Here is a 20,099-nt window from a genome sequence, read left to right as displayed (position 1 = left end):
GATCGTCTCGTGCAATCCAACCGCATTCTGCAGTAACATCCTAAATTGCAGCAAAAATGCAAGGACTTACACTAATTTACATTTATTTTAGGACAGGCAGACCACACCAAGCAATTAAATAGTTACAGTGTGTTCGACCAGAATGAAGTAGTGAAGAATAATTAGCAAAACCCGTAGTTTTGAGGATTAAGACAGTGTGTAATTGTGAGAATAAAACATTTAATAGGTAGTCTCCGAGCATTATTAACCTACATGTGAGAAACATAAGTCGAAGTAGCCAATGACAAATTGAACCCGTTACAACATGATGCATAAAAAATTTCTCTAGCAGCTTAACTAAATATAGGACGGCTTGTTGAATGGTTGGTGGTGGTCCGAGATCAACTTCTTCATCTTCTTGCTCCTCTTGGTGCTCTTCCTCACCCTTTCTTGCTGATCCTGATGTATCACCATAAAATCTTTCAATTCCTCACTTGTAAACGTAATTGTGGTTTGAAACTGCTTTCTTTATCCGCTCGCTTAGTGGCTGATCATGTTCGTATTCTGTCTCGGTAATAAGTCCTGCATGACGGATAGGAGTGTTGAATTGTTTCTGCTGTCACCTCTTTCCGAGATTTACTAATAAACGAAACTATTTGCTACAATGAAAAATATATCTCGAAAATATCACATTCGTTTTCCAAGCGGATTAAAATTCTTAATTCAAACTGGCGTCCTTAATTTGGAAATACTTAAATTTAAATCGTGTACAAAATGTTGAAGATACACGTAATCTACAATTAAGATTTAGTTTATTTCTGTGTAGGTATTATTTATTAATAGAAAACTTGAATAATCGCGACATTCCGAAAATCGCGTAATAAAAACATCATTTGGGATCTAAGGAGCAACTCCAACTTCCGCCCCCCCCCACCCTCCCGGGGTTAATTTACAATTTAAATCCCCGCTCCCCACTACGCCTTCGCCCCGTTGTTGCGGTTTTTCCCCAAGTTCGTCGTTGTCGCGCTAGGATCTTGGCCCTTTTCGCCGCTTACAAAGGATCTCATCGGCGAACAACAAAAAGCTCATTAAAATTTCATTAAACAGTCCCGTCTCGTGGCGATATTTTATTTACGTTACCGCGTTACGTTCGAGTTGAGATTGGGTGTAGAATTATTGTCGTCCCTTACGGGGAAATGTCCTACACGCAAGATTCTAGGATATTAACTGTTTATTGTTTTCCAATTGAATGTCAATTTTCAAAAATGAAATATTTTTTTTAATATCTGTAATTCGACTTTAGATATTTTAATGAAATTTAGCATACATGTACAATGTATTAAGAGGCATTATTTAGTGTGCCGCATTTTTTTTAATACGCCAGTAGCGGGCGTAGGGAATTCCACATCAACTTTGTTATTTTAAATGGAACGCTCTCTATATATTGGGTTGTTCGGAAAGTCATTTCGTTTTTTTTGGGGAACATGAAAGACAGTTTTCGTATAATGAATAAATATTTTATTAAATTATATATTGGCCATTCTAGTCTAACACCTTTTGCCATCTTTCTGGCAGTAACATAATTCCCCTCTCATAAAAGTTTTGGTCCTTGCTGGCAAATAACTGGTTCAGGTGGTTTTCGACATCTTCATTTGAGGTAAAGGTTTTGCCATCCAAAAAATTTTGCAGGGACCGGAACAAATAGTAGTCGGAAGGCGCCAGATCTGGAGAATATGGTGGATGTTGCAGTACGTCCCATTCAAGCTGTAAAAGTTTTTGGCGAGTGACCAAACTTGTGTGAGGTCTCGCATTATCCTACTACACTACACCCTTCCTGTTGATTAATTCGGGCCTCTTCTCTTTAAGTGAATCATTCAATTTGTCCAGTTGATGACAATAGACTTCTGAATTAATCGTTGTATTGTCCGGCAAAAGCTCAAAAAAAACGATTCCTTTGACATCCCACCAAACGGAGAGCATCATCTTTTTTTGGTGAATGTTGGCTTTTGACACGCTTTGAGCCGGTTCATCTTTTCTGCTCCATGACCTCTTGCGTTTAACATTGTTGTATACAACCCATTTTTCGTCCCCAGTAATAATCCGCTTCAAAAATGGATCATTTTCTTGACGTTTGAGGAGCGAATCACACACGTCAACGCGACGACACAAATTTCGCTCCGTAAGGACATGGGGCACCCAGACATCGAGCTTCGAGGTTAAGCCCATGCCTTTCAAATGGCCATAAACAGTCGAATTCGACAAATTTAATCTCTCACCGATCTCTCGTGTGGTTATTCGCCGATTTGCATCAACTAATGCCTTTATCGCATCTTTGTCAGCTTCGACCGGCCTTCCAGACCGTGGTGCATCTTCGACATCAAAATTGCCGGATCGAAATTTTACAAACCAGTTCTGGCACTTGCGTACTGTTAACACGCCTTCTCCATACACATCCGTCAATTTTTTTCTCGCTTGGACAGCATTTTTACCTTTTCTGAAGTAAAAAAGTAAAATATGACGAAAATGCTGCTTATTGCTCTTCATATTTAAAAGGGCACCAACCAAAAACTACTGCGTAGAATTAATAGAACTTTTTCACACACAAGCCTTGCAATATTAGCTCTCAAGACATATAATGGTTATGCGGCTTAAGTTTGAAGTTGGTTTCGAAAAAACGTAATTAAGTCCTCTGACGGGAAAAAACGAAATGACTTTCCGAACAACCTTATATTTCGACATTTTTGGAATCCTTGGTTAAAATAAAGGTCACCTTCTTAAGAAATTTAACCACAGACTAAGGAGATGATACACCTCTCAATCAGTTTGAAAGATGCGCCTCAGTGTATACAGGGTCTTCCAAATAGCTGGTGCCGTTTCAGCGAATTCAATTAACAAAATCTCAAGATTTTCAAATTGAACACCCTATATTGTTATTCCCATGTCATTTGTAGGACAAAAAATAATCAAAGTTTGTTATTTATCTTATATTGAAATTTTACTTACTTTTTGAGATATTCGAGGTTTAAGATAACACCCGTAAATTCTACAAAAATTTAAAGCTGCCTCTTGTTGGCAATATTATGTATTTCTTAAATAGCAAAAACATGATACTACTAAGTTCTGCACTTATATCCCCTCACAATAATCCAAGCTAGAATCCATAATACTCTTTGCAGACAACAGCAAATCAATTAATCTTTTGGATACAGTGTCGTGTGTATGGAACTGTGCTTAAGTGTGTAATCTGTGTGATTGCATTACTATTTACCTTTTGTCCATTTTGCGGTACTCTATGGAGGGTGGCATGGCTTATATTTATACAGCCAGTATAATATATACAGTCTGAGATGACTGATTCCCATAGTCGTGACAGGCAAAGCCCGGAGTCGCGGTTAAGATTGTTGGGTTGCTTATAGATTCCTATAGAATCTCGGACTTTTCGTTGGTAGAAGAATTGACTACATCGAATTATCGAATAAAATTTTATGTCCGGTTTCGTGACTGTCTTCCGCAACTTCCGATGAGTTTATTTGTCATAATCTTAAGGCTCTTTCATGTTCTTTGAGAAGTGGTAAATCTGGTTTTGACGTTATTTTTCGTTAAGAACGGAGACAATATATAAGCAAATGTGTCTTAGTCTTAAAGCTCTTTCATGTCCTTTGAGCCTAGTTTTATATTTTTCGTCCGATCTCTCCAATGTATTCTTTGCCGCATATGCATGGAATGCTGTCAACTCTTGTCACCTCAAATGGAATTTTGTCTTAGGATCTACGATGTTACTAATTAGAACTTCCACAGTATATCAGATACGTGTGTCCTTAGGATGTTTGTTAGCACATACTAAGGATATCCAGTTATACTAGATGAGACGTCATTAGTATATCCGACTGTGAGGATATATGATCTTTTATAGTTATACCAGTGAACCTTACTTAATTACCAGGTTATTTCCAACAGCGTAAGAGAATTACTGGGAAGGTAATGTCCAGTACTCCAATTACCACAAAAAAGTAACTGAAATGAAAGCAATGAAAGCAGTAAGCACAGCACGCAAAATACTCAAAATAGACGCCAGTAGTGGCAGTATACCGTATACCGTCAACAAAAACAAGGCTGAAAAGATGGCGGACGACCAGACGGAGGAGAAGCCGACGAAACTCGAGCAAGTCAGGCACGGCACGATCGCGTTATTGGTTGCTGGCGAACAGTGTGGTCAAGTGGGATCTTGTACATTATTTTTACGTTTTTGTAATTTTTTTACTTGGATAAATCCGTATTTTCTGTCGTATTTTAATTAAAATAGCGTTTCTTATCTCGTTCGTGTCCAAAAATGATAATAGCAAGTTTGATTCCGGTTTTTTTTAAGGACTTGCCAACCCTGGACGTCGATGTAGATATGCACAAAAACGTTGGCAATAAAATGTCTCCCACAACACCACAAATCTAAAAAAACTAAGTATTTCAAAGTTTTATTTTTTCCCTTATTTCTATTCTAATGGCGCAAGGGGATATCCTCAGGCCATTTAGAGGATATCTGTGGCATATCGTGTATCGTGCTATCTGGGAATGTAAGAAAGCCGATTGCTATAGTAGTAGTATTTTGTGATGGAACCCTTGCATGGATTATGTTTAATGTGGAAATGATTAGAGAGAAGAGCAGAGGTAAGGTGTTCACCAACCGACGCCGTATTAAGTCAATGGAAGTTTCTTTGAAATATAATGTGAATCGACCTTTACATATCGAGAGTAATCGATTAAAAGTCCCTGGCGTCCGAAATGCCGCGAATTGACGTAAATCCCGTTCGATCCCGATCAAAATCCCGTATCCCGGGGGGGGCGTAGGAACGCTCATGTAACCTGTATGTCGAAATACGAAAATTAAACAACCCGCGTTCTCGTTTCGACGGTGTAAATCACGGGACAGGGGTCGGTGGGGGGGGAGTGGAAAACAAGGCGTCACTCGGTCCCCTTGCCGGCGGCGGGAGGGGGGTGGGGGTGCGACCGACGCCCCGCCGCCGCGTGTGACGCTAGTCCGCCACTGGTGACGTCAAAGGGACACGGAGAATACGTAAGTCGCGCGTTTGGCAACGGTCCAAACGCTAACGCGCGGCGTTGCCAAGTTTCCGATGTCGCTTCGGTTGACGCGGACTCGTGTGTCTTTTATAATTAATCACCTAAGCAAATAATCACTATTCCTATTACCGATTCGGAATGATATCTGGATTATACATTATACATTACATAATTTAACAGGGTTGGGTTGTTTTTATCAAATTATTTTTTCTACTCCCGTTTGTAAATTGCCAAATTACACAGCGTGCGGGAAACGTCATTTTTCCACGTCAGTTTCGTTTCTCAAGGATCCGAGCCACTTCGAACAATTACAATTCCAATCGGATGTTTTTGGATATATTTCCCACGCCTTGAATTTTGACGTGTGTCAATTCTGACGGTCGTGTCAGTGAACGATTTCGTGTTGTTTGGCGAAAATGTACCCAAAAACTAACGATCGGTAAACTTTTTAAGTCACCCGTTTGTGTTACACACTCGCTCCGATCGTGTCAAATAAACTCGTGAGTTAAATGCCGTGTACCGCACTTGTTGCATAATATACCATTAATTCCAAAAAAATACGCACTGTTCACTTAACTTAATATGCTTCGCGGGATTTTTTAAATAGTTTTTGCGGAGGTTGTTGTGGTTGTTGAATATTAATAAACAATAAATTATCCCAATCGATTAGCATAATATTGATTTGACAGAGCAATCGTTTACAATTGATCGCCGACGTTTGTTATATTCTTTCGTCATTTGAATCACAACGGCTGAAAACTAACGATCGGTAAACTTTTTAAGTCACCCGTTTGTGTTAAACACTCGCTCCGCTCGTGTCAAATAAACTCGTGAGTTAAATGCCGTTTACCGCACTTGTTGCATAATATACTATTTTCTACTCCCGTCTGAAAATTGGCTAATTACACAGCGTGCGGGAAACATCATTATTCCACGTCGGTTTCGTTTCCCAAGAATCCGAGCCACTTCGAACATTTGCGGGATATTACCGCACGTGTTTGGGAGCAATCGGATACGCACAGATTTTACTACACGCTTTGAATTTTGACGTTTCTCAATTCTGACGGTCATGTCAGCGAATGTATTCCTATTGTTTTGCGAAAATATACTCAAAAACTAAAGGTCGTTTCACTCGTTTTATTAAACACTCGCTCCGCTCGTGTCAAATAAACTCGTAAGTCAAATTTAATTTATTGGAAGCCATGGAGATTGCCTCTCCATTATTAAACTGAAATTCTCACAACAACATTAATTAAGGGCATTTTTCGGTATATATATAGTAGCAGATAGCTTGTAAATATTACATTTGATAAAGACACGGTGCTATATATAATTTCGTGAAAATGTGAACTTTTAGTTCTTATTTATTTTATATTATTCTTATTATAAAACCTGTAGATGTAAAAGCTCCTCTAGAAAACCATCCTTCCGAAACCCGAAGCTAACATTAGGCCTTAATTTTTACACACCACGTCCAAAATTAAAATAGCCGAATAAAAATAATTAATCAAATAAAAATATCTGATCGCGAAAATTTTGGCTCGCCATCTTACGTTATTCCTACGGGCCTTTATCGCCATCCGGCGATCTGTCGTAACAGTGGCAACGCCGCTCCCAAGCCTGACGTCGGAAAATGCACGGCTCGGAAAACGTCTCGGCCGTTTCCCGGGCGATAAAAATCGGTATAATGTAAAAGCGGGCACCGTAAAACGGAATGGTTTGCGCCCGTCTAGTTCCGCATACAGGGTGGTCTTAATGGGGAGCGACTTAACATGGAAAAATAAACTATTTCCGAACTAGATCGGGCTTAATCGACTCACGTGTCGGTGGTTCTATTTTTGAGAAAAATTTTTCATAAACAACAACTTTCTTATTTTATACGGCAATCTTAGTTGGCTATGGTCTTAAAAAAGTTCCCTTTGCAATCACATGGATTTGTTGGTAAAATTTTAATGATGTTATCGCTTAGCGTTATTGGGTAAAGCTATTAACAACTAATTAAGTCTTACTTGAGTGATAAGGCAGGGTGGGCCAAGTATATTTCTTTCTTCTGATATATTTCGCGAGCGTGGCAGAATAAACGTTTTTACTGCCCTTCCGAAAAAGTTATTTTACAAGAATATAACAATGTCGCTTCATAGAAAAATGTGTATGAAACATTAATCAGTAGAGGCCCCATAAACAAGAAGCTTTAAAAGAAACCTGACAAAAACGCCAATATCGTTGATAAGGAATATTATTAATAGTGGATACTTGAAGAAAAGCCTATAGACAATAGCGATCAGGACCTAATCCTTTGCTTTATCAAAGCGAAGTTGTTCCTACCTTGGTTAAACTGAAAAAGAAGCTAGAGGATGGAACCAATGTAAATATTAGCCGTGCCATCCTCCATAGTAAAATGGGATTTTAGGTACCGCAAAATAGACAAAAGGCAATCACACAGAAAACGCACTTACATTTAATTACCTACAAGAAATTAAGAGATATATATTAGACAACAGATGTAGATGAAACATGGTTCGATATACACGACACTGTACGCAGAGGATGGCTTGATTCCACTCAAAACTGTCATACGAAAGCACCTTCGCATCACCATAACACACGCTAGGTCAGAAGTCGGATTTGTCCCAAACCGGTTGCTGCAAAGAATATTAAGGATTCCAGTTTGAATTATAATGTTCCGAACTTTTCAAAGCAATCTCCACAGGCTACTGTAATACTTTTTACAAAACTTCTGGATCCCTCCTGCGTCGGTTTTTGCTGAGTCGAACTTGCTAACGTTTCGTCAATCATCCTGTTGGCTTCTTCCGAGCTTGACTGAAACTGGCTCGTATTTTACTCTGTACCTGCTTGTATATTGTTTGAGGGAGGCGGGGCTAAATGAGGGGCGTAAACATAAGGTGTCGAGATAGCTGGTAATAGGGGAGAACCCATAGCTGTTCCCGACGTTCGTTCAAAAATTTGTCCAAAAAAATCCGAGAGTCTATAGAAATCTATAAGCAACTTAACAATCTTAACCGCGATTCAGGTCTTTACCTGTCACCAATATGGGAATCAGTTATCCGGGACGGTGTTTATGTAAAATGCTAGCTCAGCAAAAACCGACTCAGGAGGAATCTAGAAGTTTTGTAAAAAGTTTTTGAAAATTGATTTTAATAATATTCCCACAAACAGTGTTACTGTTATGGAGCCCCCACAGACTCATCAAGTTCGAAATCTGAAATCCAGGAATATTTGTTAGAAAATTATATTTATTTTGAATTCAGTTACAAAAAAGCGCAACTTTTGGAAGTCCTAAATTCATATGCAATTAAAAAACAGTCTTTCTCTCAATGACGACTCTGTAGTGAAACAGAGTTAGATTTAGACATTTAGAATAAAAATGTAATTATGCATGGAAATTCCTAGTTAGGAATTTATTCTATATTTGACAGTATGAGAAATACAGTCACATCGTTATGAAACCAGCGGGATAGATGATGTTTCGATAGCTACGAGAAATATTGACTCGTCCTTCAAGAAATTCCAGAAAATGGACTCGTTAAACTGAAACCCGCATTTTATTTGTACCTCCACCTTGTGGTACATATTATTTTGACGCTGATTGTGCCGGAGCCGTAAACGTTTACGTCAGACTGCCGTAGGCATATAGCTATAAGATAATATAGTGGCCCTACTACGGTAAAAGTTGATGCACCGCAAGTGGCTATGACTGACTGCATTGCCGTAATTTTTATGGAAAATTCATTACAAAATCAATCTCTGAAATCCGAACATAATTGGCAACACCGAACTAAATAATTACTGTTGTCGCAGAACAGTCTGTGGTCTGTGCCATTGTTGCTTTCATTTTTCGTGCCGATATCTTCGTACCGTACTCACAGACTTGTATAATTTGTGCTTTAAATACTTCGTTCTTTCACGAAATTACAGCAAATGTGGCAAATATGAGGACACCGTTGATATTTAGTACAGACAATAGTGTATTATGCAACAAGTGCTGTAAACGGCATTTGACTCACGAGTTTATTTGACACGAGCGGAGCGAGTGTTTAATAAACGAGTGAGTTAAAATGTTTACCGAACGTGTTGCATATTATACTTTGACAATTGACAAACGTTAATATTCAAAGCGTGGGAAATATCTCCGTAAACATCCGAAGTTGTCCGAAGTGGTTCGGATTCATGGGAAACGAAACTGATGTGGTAAAGCGACGTTTCCCGCACGCTTATTAGGGATTTTGCAGACGGGAGTAGAAATAAACTATTTTGTGTCATATTTAGGGATTTAGTAAACAAGTTTTTTATTTAAATATATGTATAAAATAAGATTTATAAAAATCTAACGGAATCAAAGAACTATACCAACATAACGCATAAAATCTGATACGTTTTGATACTATCCAAAACTAACATTTAAAAACAAAGTTTGTTGATTTGTTTTATATTATATATTATATGATTTGTTTTATTTATATATATCATATTATTAATTGTTTAATTGATAATTTTCGTTATTATATAGGAGTGTTTTCCTTGCGTAATCATATTTATAACTTTAGTATATATGACAAGTAGTATTAGAATTATTACAGTTTTACTCATGTAATCAAATTTATAAATTTTATTTAGGTAAGAACGCGATCAGTTATTATTTATTTATAAAATATCATATGCAATAGAGGTAAACCCTATACTTCTCAAAATAGGGAACTGTCTTTTTCCATTTTATAAAATATTTGTTAATCAGCAGCGATTTACACCAAAACAGATAGAAAAATTGAGAAGTATCCAGTGTTATAGAGGACACTTTCTTGGATTTACATGTAAGATGTCTGTGGATTGTCTTATTACACAAATATTTACCTATGAATTTCCTATATTTTTAGGTTGTCTGTTCATAGGTATAAGAAAGTGACTGATAGGAATTAACGAAAGACCCGGGCAAACTGGAAGAATGAAATATGGCCGAGCAGGTCCGTATATATATATATATATATATATATATATATATATATATATATATATATATATATATATATATATATATATATATATATATATAATTATTTTCTATTACGCACTACAATTTTACCTGAATTTAAATTCCGAAACTTTAGGTAATAATATTGTTGCATTGTATGTTAATGACCACTCTTCAAAAGCAATTGGTCACTTTTTTATATCTATGAACAGACCATACTCTTAAATAGCTACGAAAGACCAATTAAGCTACAAGTTGAATTTTTACTAGAACAAGCATAATAAATACCCCTGCCTATAGGAGGTGCTTCTTGAACATTTTTTTTCTTAGATGTTTCATATGCGATATCTAGCATCCCACAGTTATTTCAATGAGTTTATGAAAACTAACGCTTTGCGCCGATTTACAAACAAAAATAGCTGATCTACATCGTATCTATAGGGCTTGAAGAACAAGGACACCTCTGCATTGCTTTTCTAAACCTTTTGCCTACATCTGAAGGCAGGGCACTAAAAAAAGAACAATAATTAATCCAGCCTGAGCCTCGTTGTGACAGTTTGAAGGAAATCACGTGCCGACGGAATTAATCAAACGTGCCTTGACTCTTCGAGAATCTAGAACTTTTTTATGCCGCCTTTACCCACGCTTTTCGTATCGTCACGATTGGGAAATGGTTATTGCATTGTTAAAAGGCAACTTTTATTCATTTCAATCGATGTTTTAATGTCCTTATATTAAGCATAGAACGTGAAGGTTTTGAGAATGAAAATATAGAGGGTGTCTGAAAACAAATGCGAAAAACTTGTTTAAAATAAATGGTGGTTTGTTTTGTGAACGTTTAAAGGCCAACCATTAGGAAGATGGGGTCCTGCAAATATGCCGATAATGTTTTTTTATCTTATAAAAGAAAATGGGAACAAAACAGCGTACAAAACATGAAACAAAAAATTTCATAACTATATTTAGCTGAAAAAACCTATACCTATTAAGAGACTAATTTCATCACAAAAAAAGTGAAATGATGTATATCCAATGCCTTGTATAAATTCCGCCAAAAGAAACTATACATAATGCAATGCCAAGTCAACTTTCGAAAAATCGGATTTAATTTAAAGAAAACAACTAAAATTTCAACACAAGATAATAATAATTAAAAGTCAGCAATGAAGCAAATGTTTCGTATTAAAAAAGTAACATATGCTGTGTTGTGTGACGCTAATAATAAACATAAATTTCAAAGTCAAAATTTGTATGTCAGTTGTTTCATATTAATTTATTAATTTAGACGCAACACACACAAACAATTTAAAACAATCACATACATAGGACAACCCAGTGAAAAAGTTTCAAAACATTTGTCAAAATGTGGTTTAAAAATAACTGTCAGAACTAACAACATAATAGGAAATTTTTTAAAAAACAATAAAAAGAAATGTCCAAAATCTCAAAAATCAGGTGTCTACTGGTTAAAATGCGGATATTGGACAAACAGGTAGATCCTTCATGAAACGCATTAACGAACATAAAAGAGTGTTTAAAAACAATAGAATCTAATTATGCTACACACTTAAACACAGAAAAACACATTTTTGACAATTTTGGTATTTTACATACAGCCACAAATGGTAGAAAATTAAATGTATTGCTTAACGTTTAATTAGATTTAAATACCTCTCCGTTTTTAAACTTAAATTCTCACAACAACATTAATAAAGTTTTTGTTGTCATTTTTCGATATATAGTAGCAGGTAATTTGTAAATATTGCATTTGATAAAGACACGTTGTTGTCGAAACAATTGTCATGTGAAAATATATAATTTCGTGAAAATCTGAACTTTTAGTTCATATTTATTTTGTTAAATGGATTTTCATCAAATAAAAGCCCCATCAGTTCAATTCACATTGTAATCGAAACGTTGAATAAAATTTTAAAACAATTAAAGAATTTTGCCGTTACTGAACAACCTCAACCCAAAAACAGCTCCACTGTTATATTGTCATTGTAAATTAACGTCTTCTTCCTTACTTCTATGGCCACGCTTACCAGTATCATTCGGCTAGTAAGTTGACGCTGGTGACTGGTCGCCTACGTGTTGCTCAGCGCACAAGAAGAAGAAAAAGATGTTTTGTTTTTTATTAATTTTTAATTTGTGGAGAGTCTATCAAGACAAAGAGTTTTTTTCTATTATTAGTGTCGAACGCGTCAGTTTGCATCGTTCTCCGCTAACGATAAAAACAATTAACGGTTTTGTTATTGGCCCCACGTCTTCTTTTTTTATCGCCGTTAAACGGGAACGCCGGACGGGATCAATTGAGCCGTTCGCCTTTCTGCTTATGACAAATTGATCGTAACGCAGACAACCCCGCGGTGTGTGGTCGGCTTTTTATCATCGGCACGAAGTACAATAACGACGTTGGTTAATAATTTTTATTGCGCCTTCATTAGCAAAATTGTCCCGCCGTCCGTGCAAAATTTTAATAACGGTGAATTTCGTTTCAGGCCGAAAATGGTATCGCCATCGACTTTGACGGCGGCAATGTCACCTATATTCCTGTCAATGGTAAGTAGTTTCGAGTAATTTTATTTTTGAGTAGGCCATGGAAAATACAGTTTTCCTCCCTTAACTAACTATTTATTAGTTATTTGTCAAAATAAACTCGTGCGTGTGTGCATTATTAGTTTCGCAATTTTCTTTCTCGTATTCCGTCCTATTCAAGATAGTTTTCAAAAAAAGAGCGTAACATAATAATACAAATTCAATATATAAAAACTGTCAATTGCTTGAAGCCGCCACTGCGGATCCGAGCGCGCCATCTGCGGACGCTAACCGACAACGGCCCGAGTGTTTCTCAGAACAGTCGCGCGATGGCACCGCCTGCCGGTCTACAACGCGCTATTGCCGAATCTACTCAAAAGTGGAACATTTATCGGGTTATTAGTTAATTGGTATTTGCTACGCGAGCGGAAACACGTTCCTCCGACCGCGAGCTGCGACGTAATCTCCCGGGCGATAAACAACAATAGTTAAACAACGAAAACGCGTATGTTTATCTACCTACGACGCGCGACCCGAAACTAGGTCACGCGTTGACATTTTCGGTGTACGAGGGGACCCCGTAAAGTGTACTGCCAAATTTGGTAAAAGTATTTAATAAAAGAACATTTTCCATCGTTTAGGAGGGCTTAATATAATTTGTTAAACAAACAAGGAAAACAGAACGTATAATATTCTGAAAGTTTTGCAAAACACTTTATAAAAAGGATAAAAAAGCTTTGCGTTAATAGTGGAAACATACAAAACATATACCGTCTATGCACACTAGTCGAAGTATCAGACTGTACTTTTTATTTAAAGTATGTAAAAATCTTACTCGAGTAACGACAAGCGTTTTTATCGGCGATTCGGAAATCGTAGCGGCTAGCCGTCACACCCGGAGCAAGAGCTGAAATTATTTTCAAGTTCATAAAATGGCCGCTAGGGAGCGCAACCTCCACTGTAAAATATAAAAAATGGGTTTTCTCAAAAATATTCCAAATTAGCGTATATCGAAATTAGTTTTAATCTACTCCAGATAAGGAAACTTTTTTGTTTGAACTATTTCTTTCTATCTCGTCAAATTAAGGGTGGTGGAAGGGTGAAATATTGGTTTAGAAAAAGATTAATTAAAAAATATTACCTAGGTATAATAGAAGCAGTATTAGAGATAACCAAGAGATGACATAATTTTTAGTAAAAGTTCGATATTGCTTTTATTTTATTTTATATATAAAACATAATTGAGAGGATATTAGGTTAAAAAGAATTATTCAGAAAATACCTCAATAAATTGATGTCTGGGATGAGTTCCGTAATAATTACGGCATGAACTGTATAAACTTATTTTAATTCAATCAAAACCTAACACTAAACAAAATCTAACAATAAAGAAAACGTAACACTAAACAAAATGACTTCCCAAATGTTTAATCTGGCGTCCCTCATTCTCAATACAAAGCTACAGCCTTCTCTGTGTAGAAGGAGCAGCTTCAGCCATTCAAATTCCTTGAATGTTGACAAAAAAATGTAATATATTAATAAATTTAACTCACTCATCTCACTACACGTCTGACATTTCTGGTACTATTACTATACTACTGTTGAAAAATAAGTTTAATGAACTCATTTTTATTTATAACTCCACTACTTGCTGTGTTTTTTTAAGCTCTTTCATCCTAGCTAAAAATATTTATACCATTATATTTAAAATTTTCGACATAATCATAAAGATAGCTGTTTTTGGCATGGAGCGCCTCCTACTGATTCGTAAAAGAATTAATATCGTGATGTTGACATGCGAGTCGAAGCTCCTGAAGCCGAAGCTGTCTTTTCTTTTACTGATATTGTAGGTGAGACCCTTATTTGGCTTTATTTATTGCAATAAAGTATATTTTTTGAGGAAATAAATTGTATTTGTAGTGTTGTCCCAAAACGCCCTCTAGCGGCGATATAAGCATCAAAATTATCGAATTAAAAATTTCGTTTATCCAAAATCAGTTGTATATTTCAAAAATTATATTTTTCCTTCACAATTGTATGAAAATACGAATTGCCCTTTGCAAATGCGCTATTTTCATTTTCCGGAATCAGTCACGTGAAAAGTGACATCCGGTCAGGATTTTAGAGCAAAAAAAAAAATGAAGTTTATATTTCCATATTCATAAGAGCTTCTAAATGATCAAAGTATCCTATTATAGTATTATTATTGTTAATTTTTTTTATTATAATGGTTTTGGGAGTAGCCATCTTCAGCATAGAGTTAAAAACTGCGAAGAGTTTTGGTTAGTTTTGATCTGCAAGAATTGGGTCTAGGTGTGAGCTTAAAATTATTGCAAATCTTTACTGGAAAATCTTGTGCTACACCGATTCTTAATGTGACAGATGACATCATTAGAGGGATTGATGAAGGTGAGTGCACTCTGTTGGTTGTATTCGATTATTCTAAGGTTTTTGATGCAATCATATGCTGATGTTTTTGGGCCCTGTCGGTTGCAGCTTGAGTGCCAAAATATCGACAGTCACCATCAACGAATTGACAGAATTTGCAGAGATCACGGTTTGCGTTTAACCCCAAAAAAATCCTCGGTAATGTTTTTTGGTCGGCCGGTGGATGTGATGCGTCTTGCTTCTGAAGTAATCATAAAAATAAACAATATTACTCTTCCACTTCAAAACGAGGCAAAAAATTTGGGGTTAATTTTAGTTTAAAAGGGTTGAATAGCTCAAGGCATATTCTAACTCGAAATCTTAAAAAAAAACTTATGTGATGCGCTTGTTCTCTCGTTAATCACTATGACGTCGTATATGGGCCTTGTTTGACGGGTAATTCGTCACAACGTATTGAAAAGATTCAAAAATTCTGCCCGAGTTTTATTATTATGCCGTAAATAACCCGCTTAAATTATAGTGTGTAACACACAATAACGCGTTTTACCACAAACCGAAACTCAATTTTACGTACTCAAGTTGGCATCTTCAGGAGACGATTAAAACTGTTTTGTGTGATACCCTGATCCAAGGGCTGACGAACTGATGTTGTGTTAGGCGGTAAAAATATAATTTTTTAATTTCAGTTCATAATGGCTTCTTTGGATTCCCATTTTCCGGTCGAATTGGAGCAACTACTCAGACATGGTTTCTCGAGTTATCCATGCCTTTTTATTGGATTTCCAAGTGGCTGGTAGATCCAATTAATATCATTGTTCTCCCGATCACAATCAAATCGTATTTTTCACCGACCATATTTGCACAGAATAAAATGGTTAGTCTGTCTTTAGACAACTTTCCACCCACACATGTTTCTCCTTTGAGAGACAAAGTTTTGTCGGGCAATGCACGAAAAAAAAGTCCACTTTCGTCTGCGTTGTACATATCTTCTGGTTTGTAGCCAAGCAACGAGAAAGGACGTTTTTCCAAAAACTGTGGCACATCAACTTAATTTACTGCAGCAGCTTCACCAGATATGCATTTAAAACTAACATTATGTGTCTTGCGCCGCTTTTGAAGCCACCCGTCGGACGCACTGAAATTATTGTAGCCCAAAGTAGTCGCAATTTCATTAGCTTTCATATTCAGTAACGGCACTGAGATTGGAATGTTGTAATCAGATTTCTAGCTTTCACAAACCACTCAAAACATCTTTTGTTTATAGCCAAAGTTCCAGATTGCCATTTACTTCTGATATCTTCCTTATTTTTGGCTATTTCAGCTGCTTGCGCTTTCCCAGTATTAAACCTCTTTGCCAAATGACGAACTTTCTTTGTCTAAAATGTTAACAACTTCCATCTTTTCCTTTTTTTCGACGCCATTTTACGTAAAATTATAAAATAACTCCAATATCAACTACGAATCTGAAGACCAAACACATCATTAAATGCAGGCTAGCAAACGAAATGTGTAAATGGGGAATCACCTGATAAAAAACAGGGAATTACCGAATTTTATGTAGCTATTGGGTTGTTCGAAAAGTCATTTCGTTTTTTTTTTTTGGGAACATGAAAGACAGTTTTCGTATAATGAATAAATATTTTATTAAATTATATATTGGCCATTCTGGTCCAACACCTTTTGCCATCTTTTTGGCAGTAACATAATTCCCCTCTCATAAAAGTTTTGGTCCTTACTGGCAAAAAACTGGTTCAGGTGGTTTTTGACATCTTCATTTGAGGTAAAGGTTTTGCCATCCAAAAAATTTTGCAGGGACCGGAACAAATAGTAGTCGGAAGGCGCCAGATCTGGAGAATATGGTGGATGTTGCAGTACGTCCCATTCAAGCTGTAAAAGTTTTTGGCGAGTGACCAAACTTGTGTGAGGTCTCGCATTATCCTGGTGGAACACTACACCCTTCCTGTTGATTAATTCGGGCCTCTTCTCTTTAAGTGAATCATTCAATTTGTCCAGTTGATGACAATAGACTTCTGAATTAATCGTTGTATTGTCCGGCAAAAGCTCAAAAAACCTTTTTTTGGTAAATGTTGGCTTTTGACACGCTTTGAGCCGGTTCATCTTTTCTGCTCCATGACCTCTTGCGTTTAACATTGTTGTATACAACCCATTTTTCGTCCCCAGTAATAATCCGCTTCAAAAATGGATCATTTTCTTGACGTTTGAGGAGCGAATCACACACGTCAACGCGACGACACAAATTTCGCTCCGTAAGGACATGGGGCACCCACACATCGAGCTTCGAGGTTAAGCCCATGCCTTTCAAATGGCCATAAACAGTCGAATTCGACAAATTTAATCTCTCACCGATCTCTCGTGTGGTTATTCGCCGATTTGCATCAACTAATGCCTTTATCGCATCTTTGTCAGCTTCGACCGGCCTTCCAGACCGTGGTGCATCTTCGACATCAAAATTGCCGGATCGAAATTTTGCAAACCAGTTCTGGCACTGGCGTACTGTTAACATGCCTTCTCCATACACATCCGTCAATTTTTTTCTCGCTTGGACAGCATTTTTACCTTTTCTGAAGTAAAAAAGTAAAATATGACGAAAATGCTGCTTATTGCTCTTCATATTTAAAAGGGCACCAACCAAAAACTACTGCGTAGAATTAATAGAACTTTTTCACACACAAGCCTTGCAATATTAGCTCTCAAGACATATAATGGTTATGCGGCTTAAGTTTGAAGTTGGTTTCGAAAAAACGTAATTAAGTCCTCTGACGGGAAAAAACGAAATGACTTTCCGAACAACCTTATACATTGTAATAAACGGAACTAAAAATCACTTTCAGAAAAAATTTAGTGTCCGCGTCCGTTTATAAGAGCGTCCGCTTATCGGAATGCATTCAACATTAAAAATGATATGCTGAAATTCGGTTCCAGGAACTTTGTCCGATTAAAAGAGATGTCTGCTTATAGGAGCTGTCCGCAAGGAGAGCTTTCACTGTAATGGTGTAAATCTTCAACTCATTAACAGAACGGTGACATGTTATGTGTGATCATTTGTTTTATATAAATATCCAAACGCGATCAAATCCGGAGGAGCCAGTCTTTTGAAACTGCGGCCGGAAGGAAGGCTCCGGGTGGGATGGCCAGACCATATCAAGATAGAAGTCGCGACGCGCGTCTTGTTTCCGGAAAATCTCCGTCGCCGTTTTCAATTGTTTGTTCGGCACACTTTTGACGCTATGCCGTTTTTTGGAACGCGGGAAATTCGGCGGCAGCCGCGTTCGCGGAAAAATCAACTTCGGATAAGTGGAATTGCGGCGAATTTATAAAAATAACCCCGTAACGCGCTCATAAAACCGGGTTACGATGAACCGCGACTGCAAGTTTTGCGACATTCGCTATCGAGTGTGTGTTATTCATGTGTGTGCACTGTAAGCCGGAGTCCAGCGTGGCGCGCCGTAAGGTTTGCTTTTGAATTACACGCGTTAGCCATGTAGCTACTAGACATATAGAGGCCCTGCCTATGCGGACAGTACAGGAAATTATGAAGCAACTATGTGGAATTGTTTATAAAAGAAAATGAAAACAAAACAGCGTACAAAACATGAAACTTAAAATTTCATAACTATATTGAGCTGAAACAAAATTAATACCTAAACAAATATTCACTCTAATCTCTTAAAACCTATGCCTATTAAGAGACTAATTTCGTCACAAAAAAAGTCAAATGATGTATATTCAATGCCTTGTATAAATTCCGCCAAAAGAAACTATACATAATGCAATGCCAAGTCAACTTTCGAAAAATCGGATTTAATTTAAAAAAGCAACTAAAATTTCAACACAAGATAATAATTATTAAAAGTCAGCAATGAAGCAAATGAGTCGTATTATAAAAGTAACATATGCTGTGTTGTGTGACGCTAATAATAAACATAAACTTCAAAGTCAAAATTTTTATGTCAATTGTTTCATATTTATTTATTAATTTAGCCACAACTGGTCTATGTAACAGCTCCAACAGTTAAACTCTCGACAACATTAGTTAATATTTTAAAGTTCCACACAGATTTTAAACCAAAATTTGCAATAAAAAATTCTGTTATTCTATATTAGTCAACAAAATTAAAGATATCAAAATCCCTTCCAACGCAACACTGTTTTTTAATGTACAAAACTTATTTTCCAGTGTTCCACCTATGGATGTGATAGATTTAGTAGATTTCACCGTCACTCGCAATCAGGTTAACCCATTGGTGAAACAAGATTTATTAGATTGCTTAATAGCCTCTTTAGACCAAAATTATTTTGAATTTAATCTCTAAAGAACGTTTGATTATGGCCAACTCACTTAGTCCTTTGTTAGCTGAGATTTTTATGGATAATTTGGAAAATATTATCCTAGAACATCCTTTAAATAAAAGTTTTCTATGGTGGTATAGATACGGGGATGATGTCTTTGCTAGCTTTGTTGCAACAGACAGACAAATCGAATTCTTTTTTAAATTACATTAATTCATTACATAATCGTATAAAATTCACTATCGAGATTGAACAGGATAACTCTATTAATTTTTGAGACTTAACTATTACGAAAAAGCAAAAGCAAACAACTGAGATTTTTCCATTTATCATAAACCTTCACACGGACACAGTCATACATAACAACTCAAATCACCCTTATACACACAAAATGGCTGCATTTCACTCTTTTATACACAGACTTCTTAATACGCCACTCTCAACAGAAAATTACAACAATTGCACTGAACAACGGTTACAATCCGTGAATTATAGATAAAATTATACAGACAACAGTAAACTCAATTTATCCGAAACCTAATACAGAACACGAACAATTTAAAACAATTACATACATAGGAGAACCCAGTGAAAAAGTGTCAAAACATTTGTCAAAATGTGGTTTAAAAATAGCTTTCAGAACTAACAACACAATAGGAAAATTTTTAAAAAACAATAAAACGAAGTGTTCAAAATCTCAAAAATCAGGTGTCCACAGGTTGACCACAATTTTTATAATTTACATACAGCCACAAAAAGTAGAAAATTAAATTTATTAGAAGCCATGGAGATTAACAAAATGAGACATTCAAATGTATTGCTT

General features: G+C 36.5%; 1 protein-coding gene across 9 annotated transcripts in view; it reads left to right on the top strand.

Annotated features, from left to right (window-relative positions):
• LOC132698791 (uncharacterized) overlaps nt 1–20,099 on the top strand; it is a 121,284-nt gene that overhangs the window by 65,523 nt on the left and 35,662 nt on the right. For 7 of the 9 annotated variants that reach the window (XM_060665058.1, XM_060665059.1, XM_060665064.1 and 4 more), the window contains one exon: nt 12,541–12,601. In XM_060665058.1, coding sequence (XP_060521041.1) covers nt 12,541–12,601 — 61 coding nt within the window. Of the gene's footprint in view, nt 1–12,540; nt 12,602–18,352; nt 18,438–20,099 lie in introns of those variants that run through there. The other 2 variants (XM_060665061.1, XM_060665068.1) reach the window with 2 other exon arrangements.

The sequence above is a fragment of the Cylas formicarius genome, unplaced genomic scaffold (assembly GCF_029955315.1).
Source record: "Cylas formicarius isolate icCylForm1 unplaced genomic scaffold, icCylForm1.1 PGA_scaffold_2__14_contigs__length_35257938, whole genome shotgun sequence".
NCBI classification, from domain to species: Eukaryota; Metazoa; Arthropoda; class Insecta; order Coleoptera; family Brentidae; genus Cylas; species Cylas formicarius.
The sequence above is the reverse complement of the archived record's forward strand: the minus strand, read 5'-3'. Positions and strand labels throughout refer to the sequence as shown.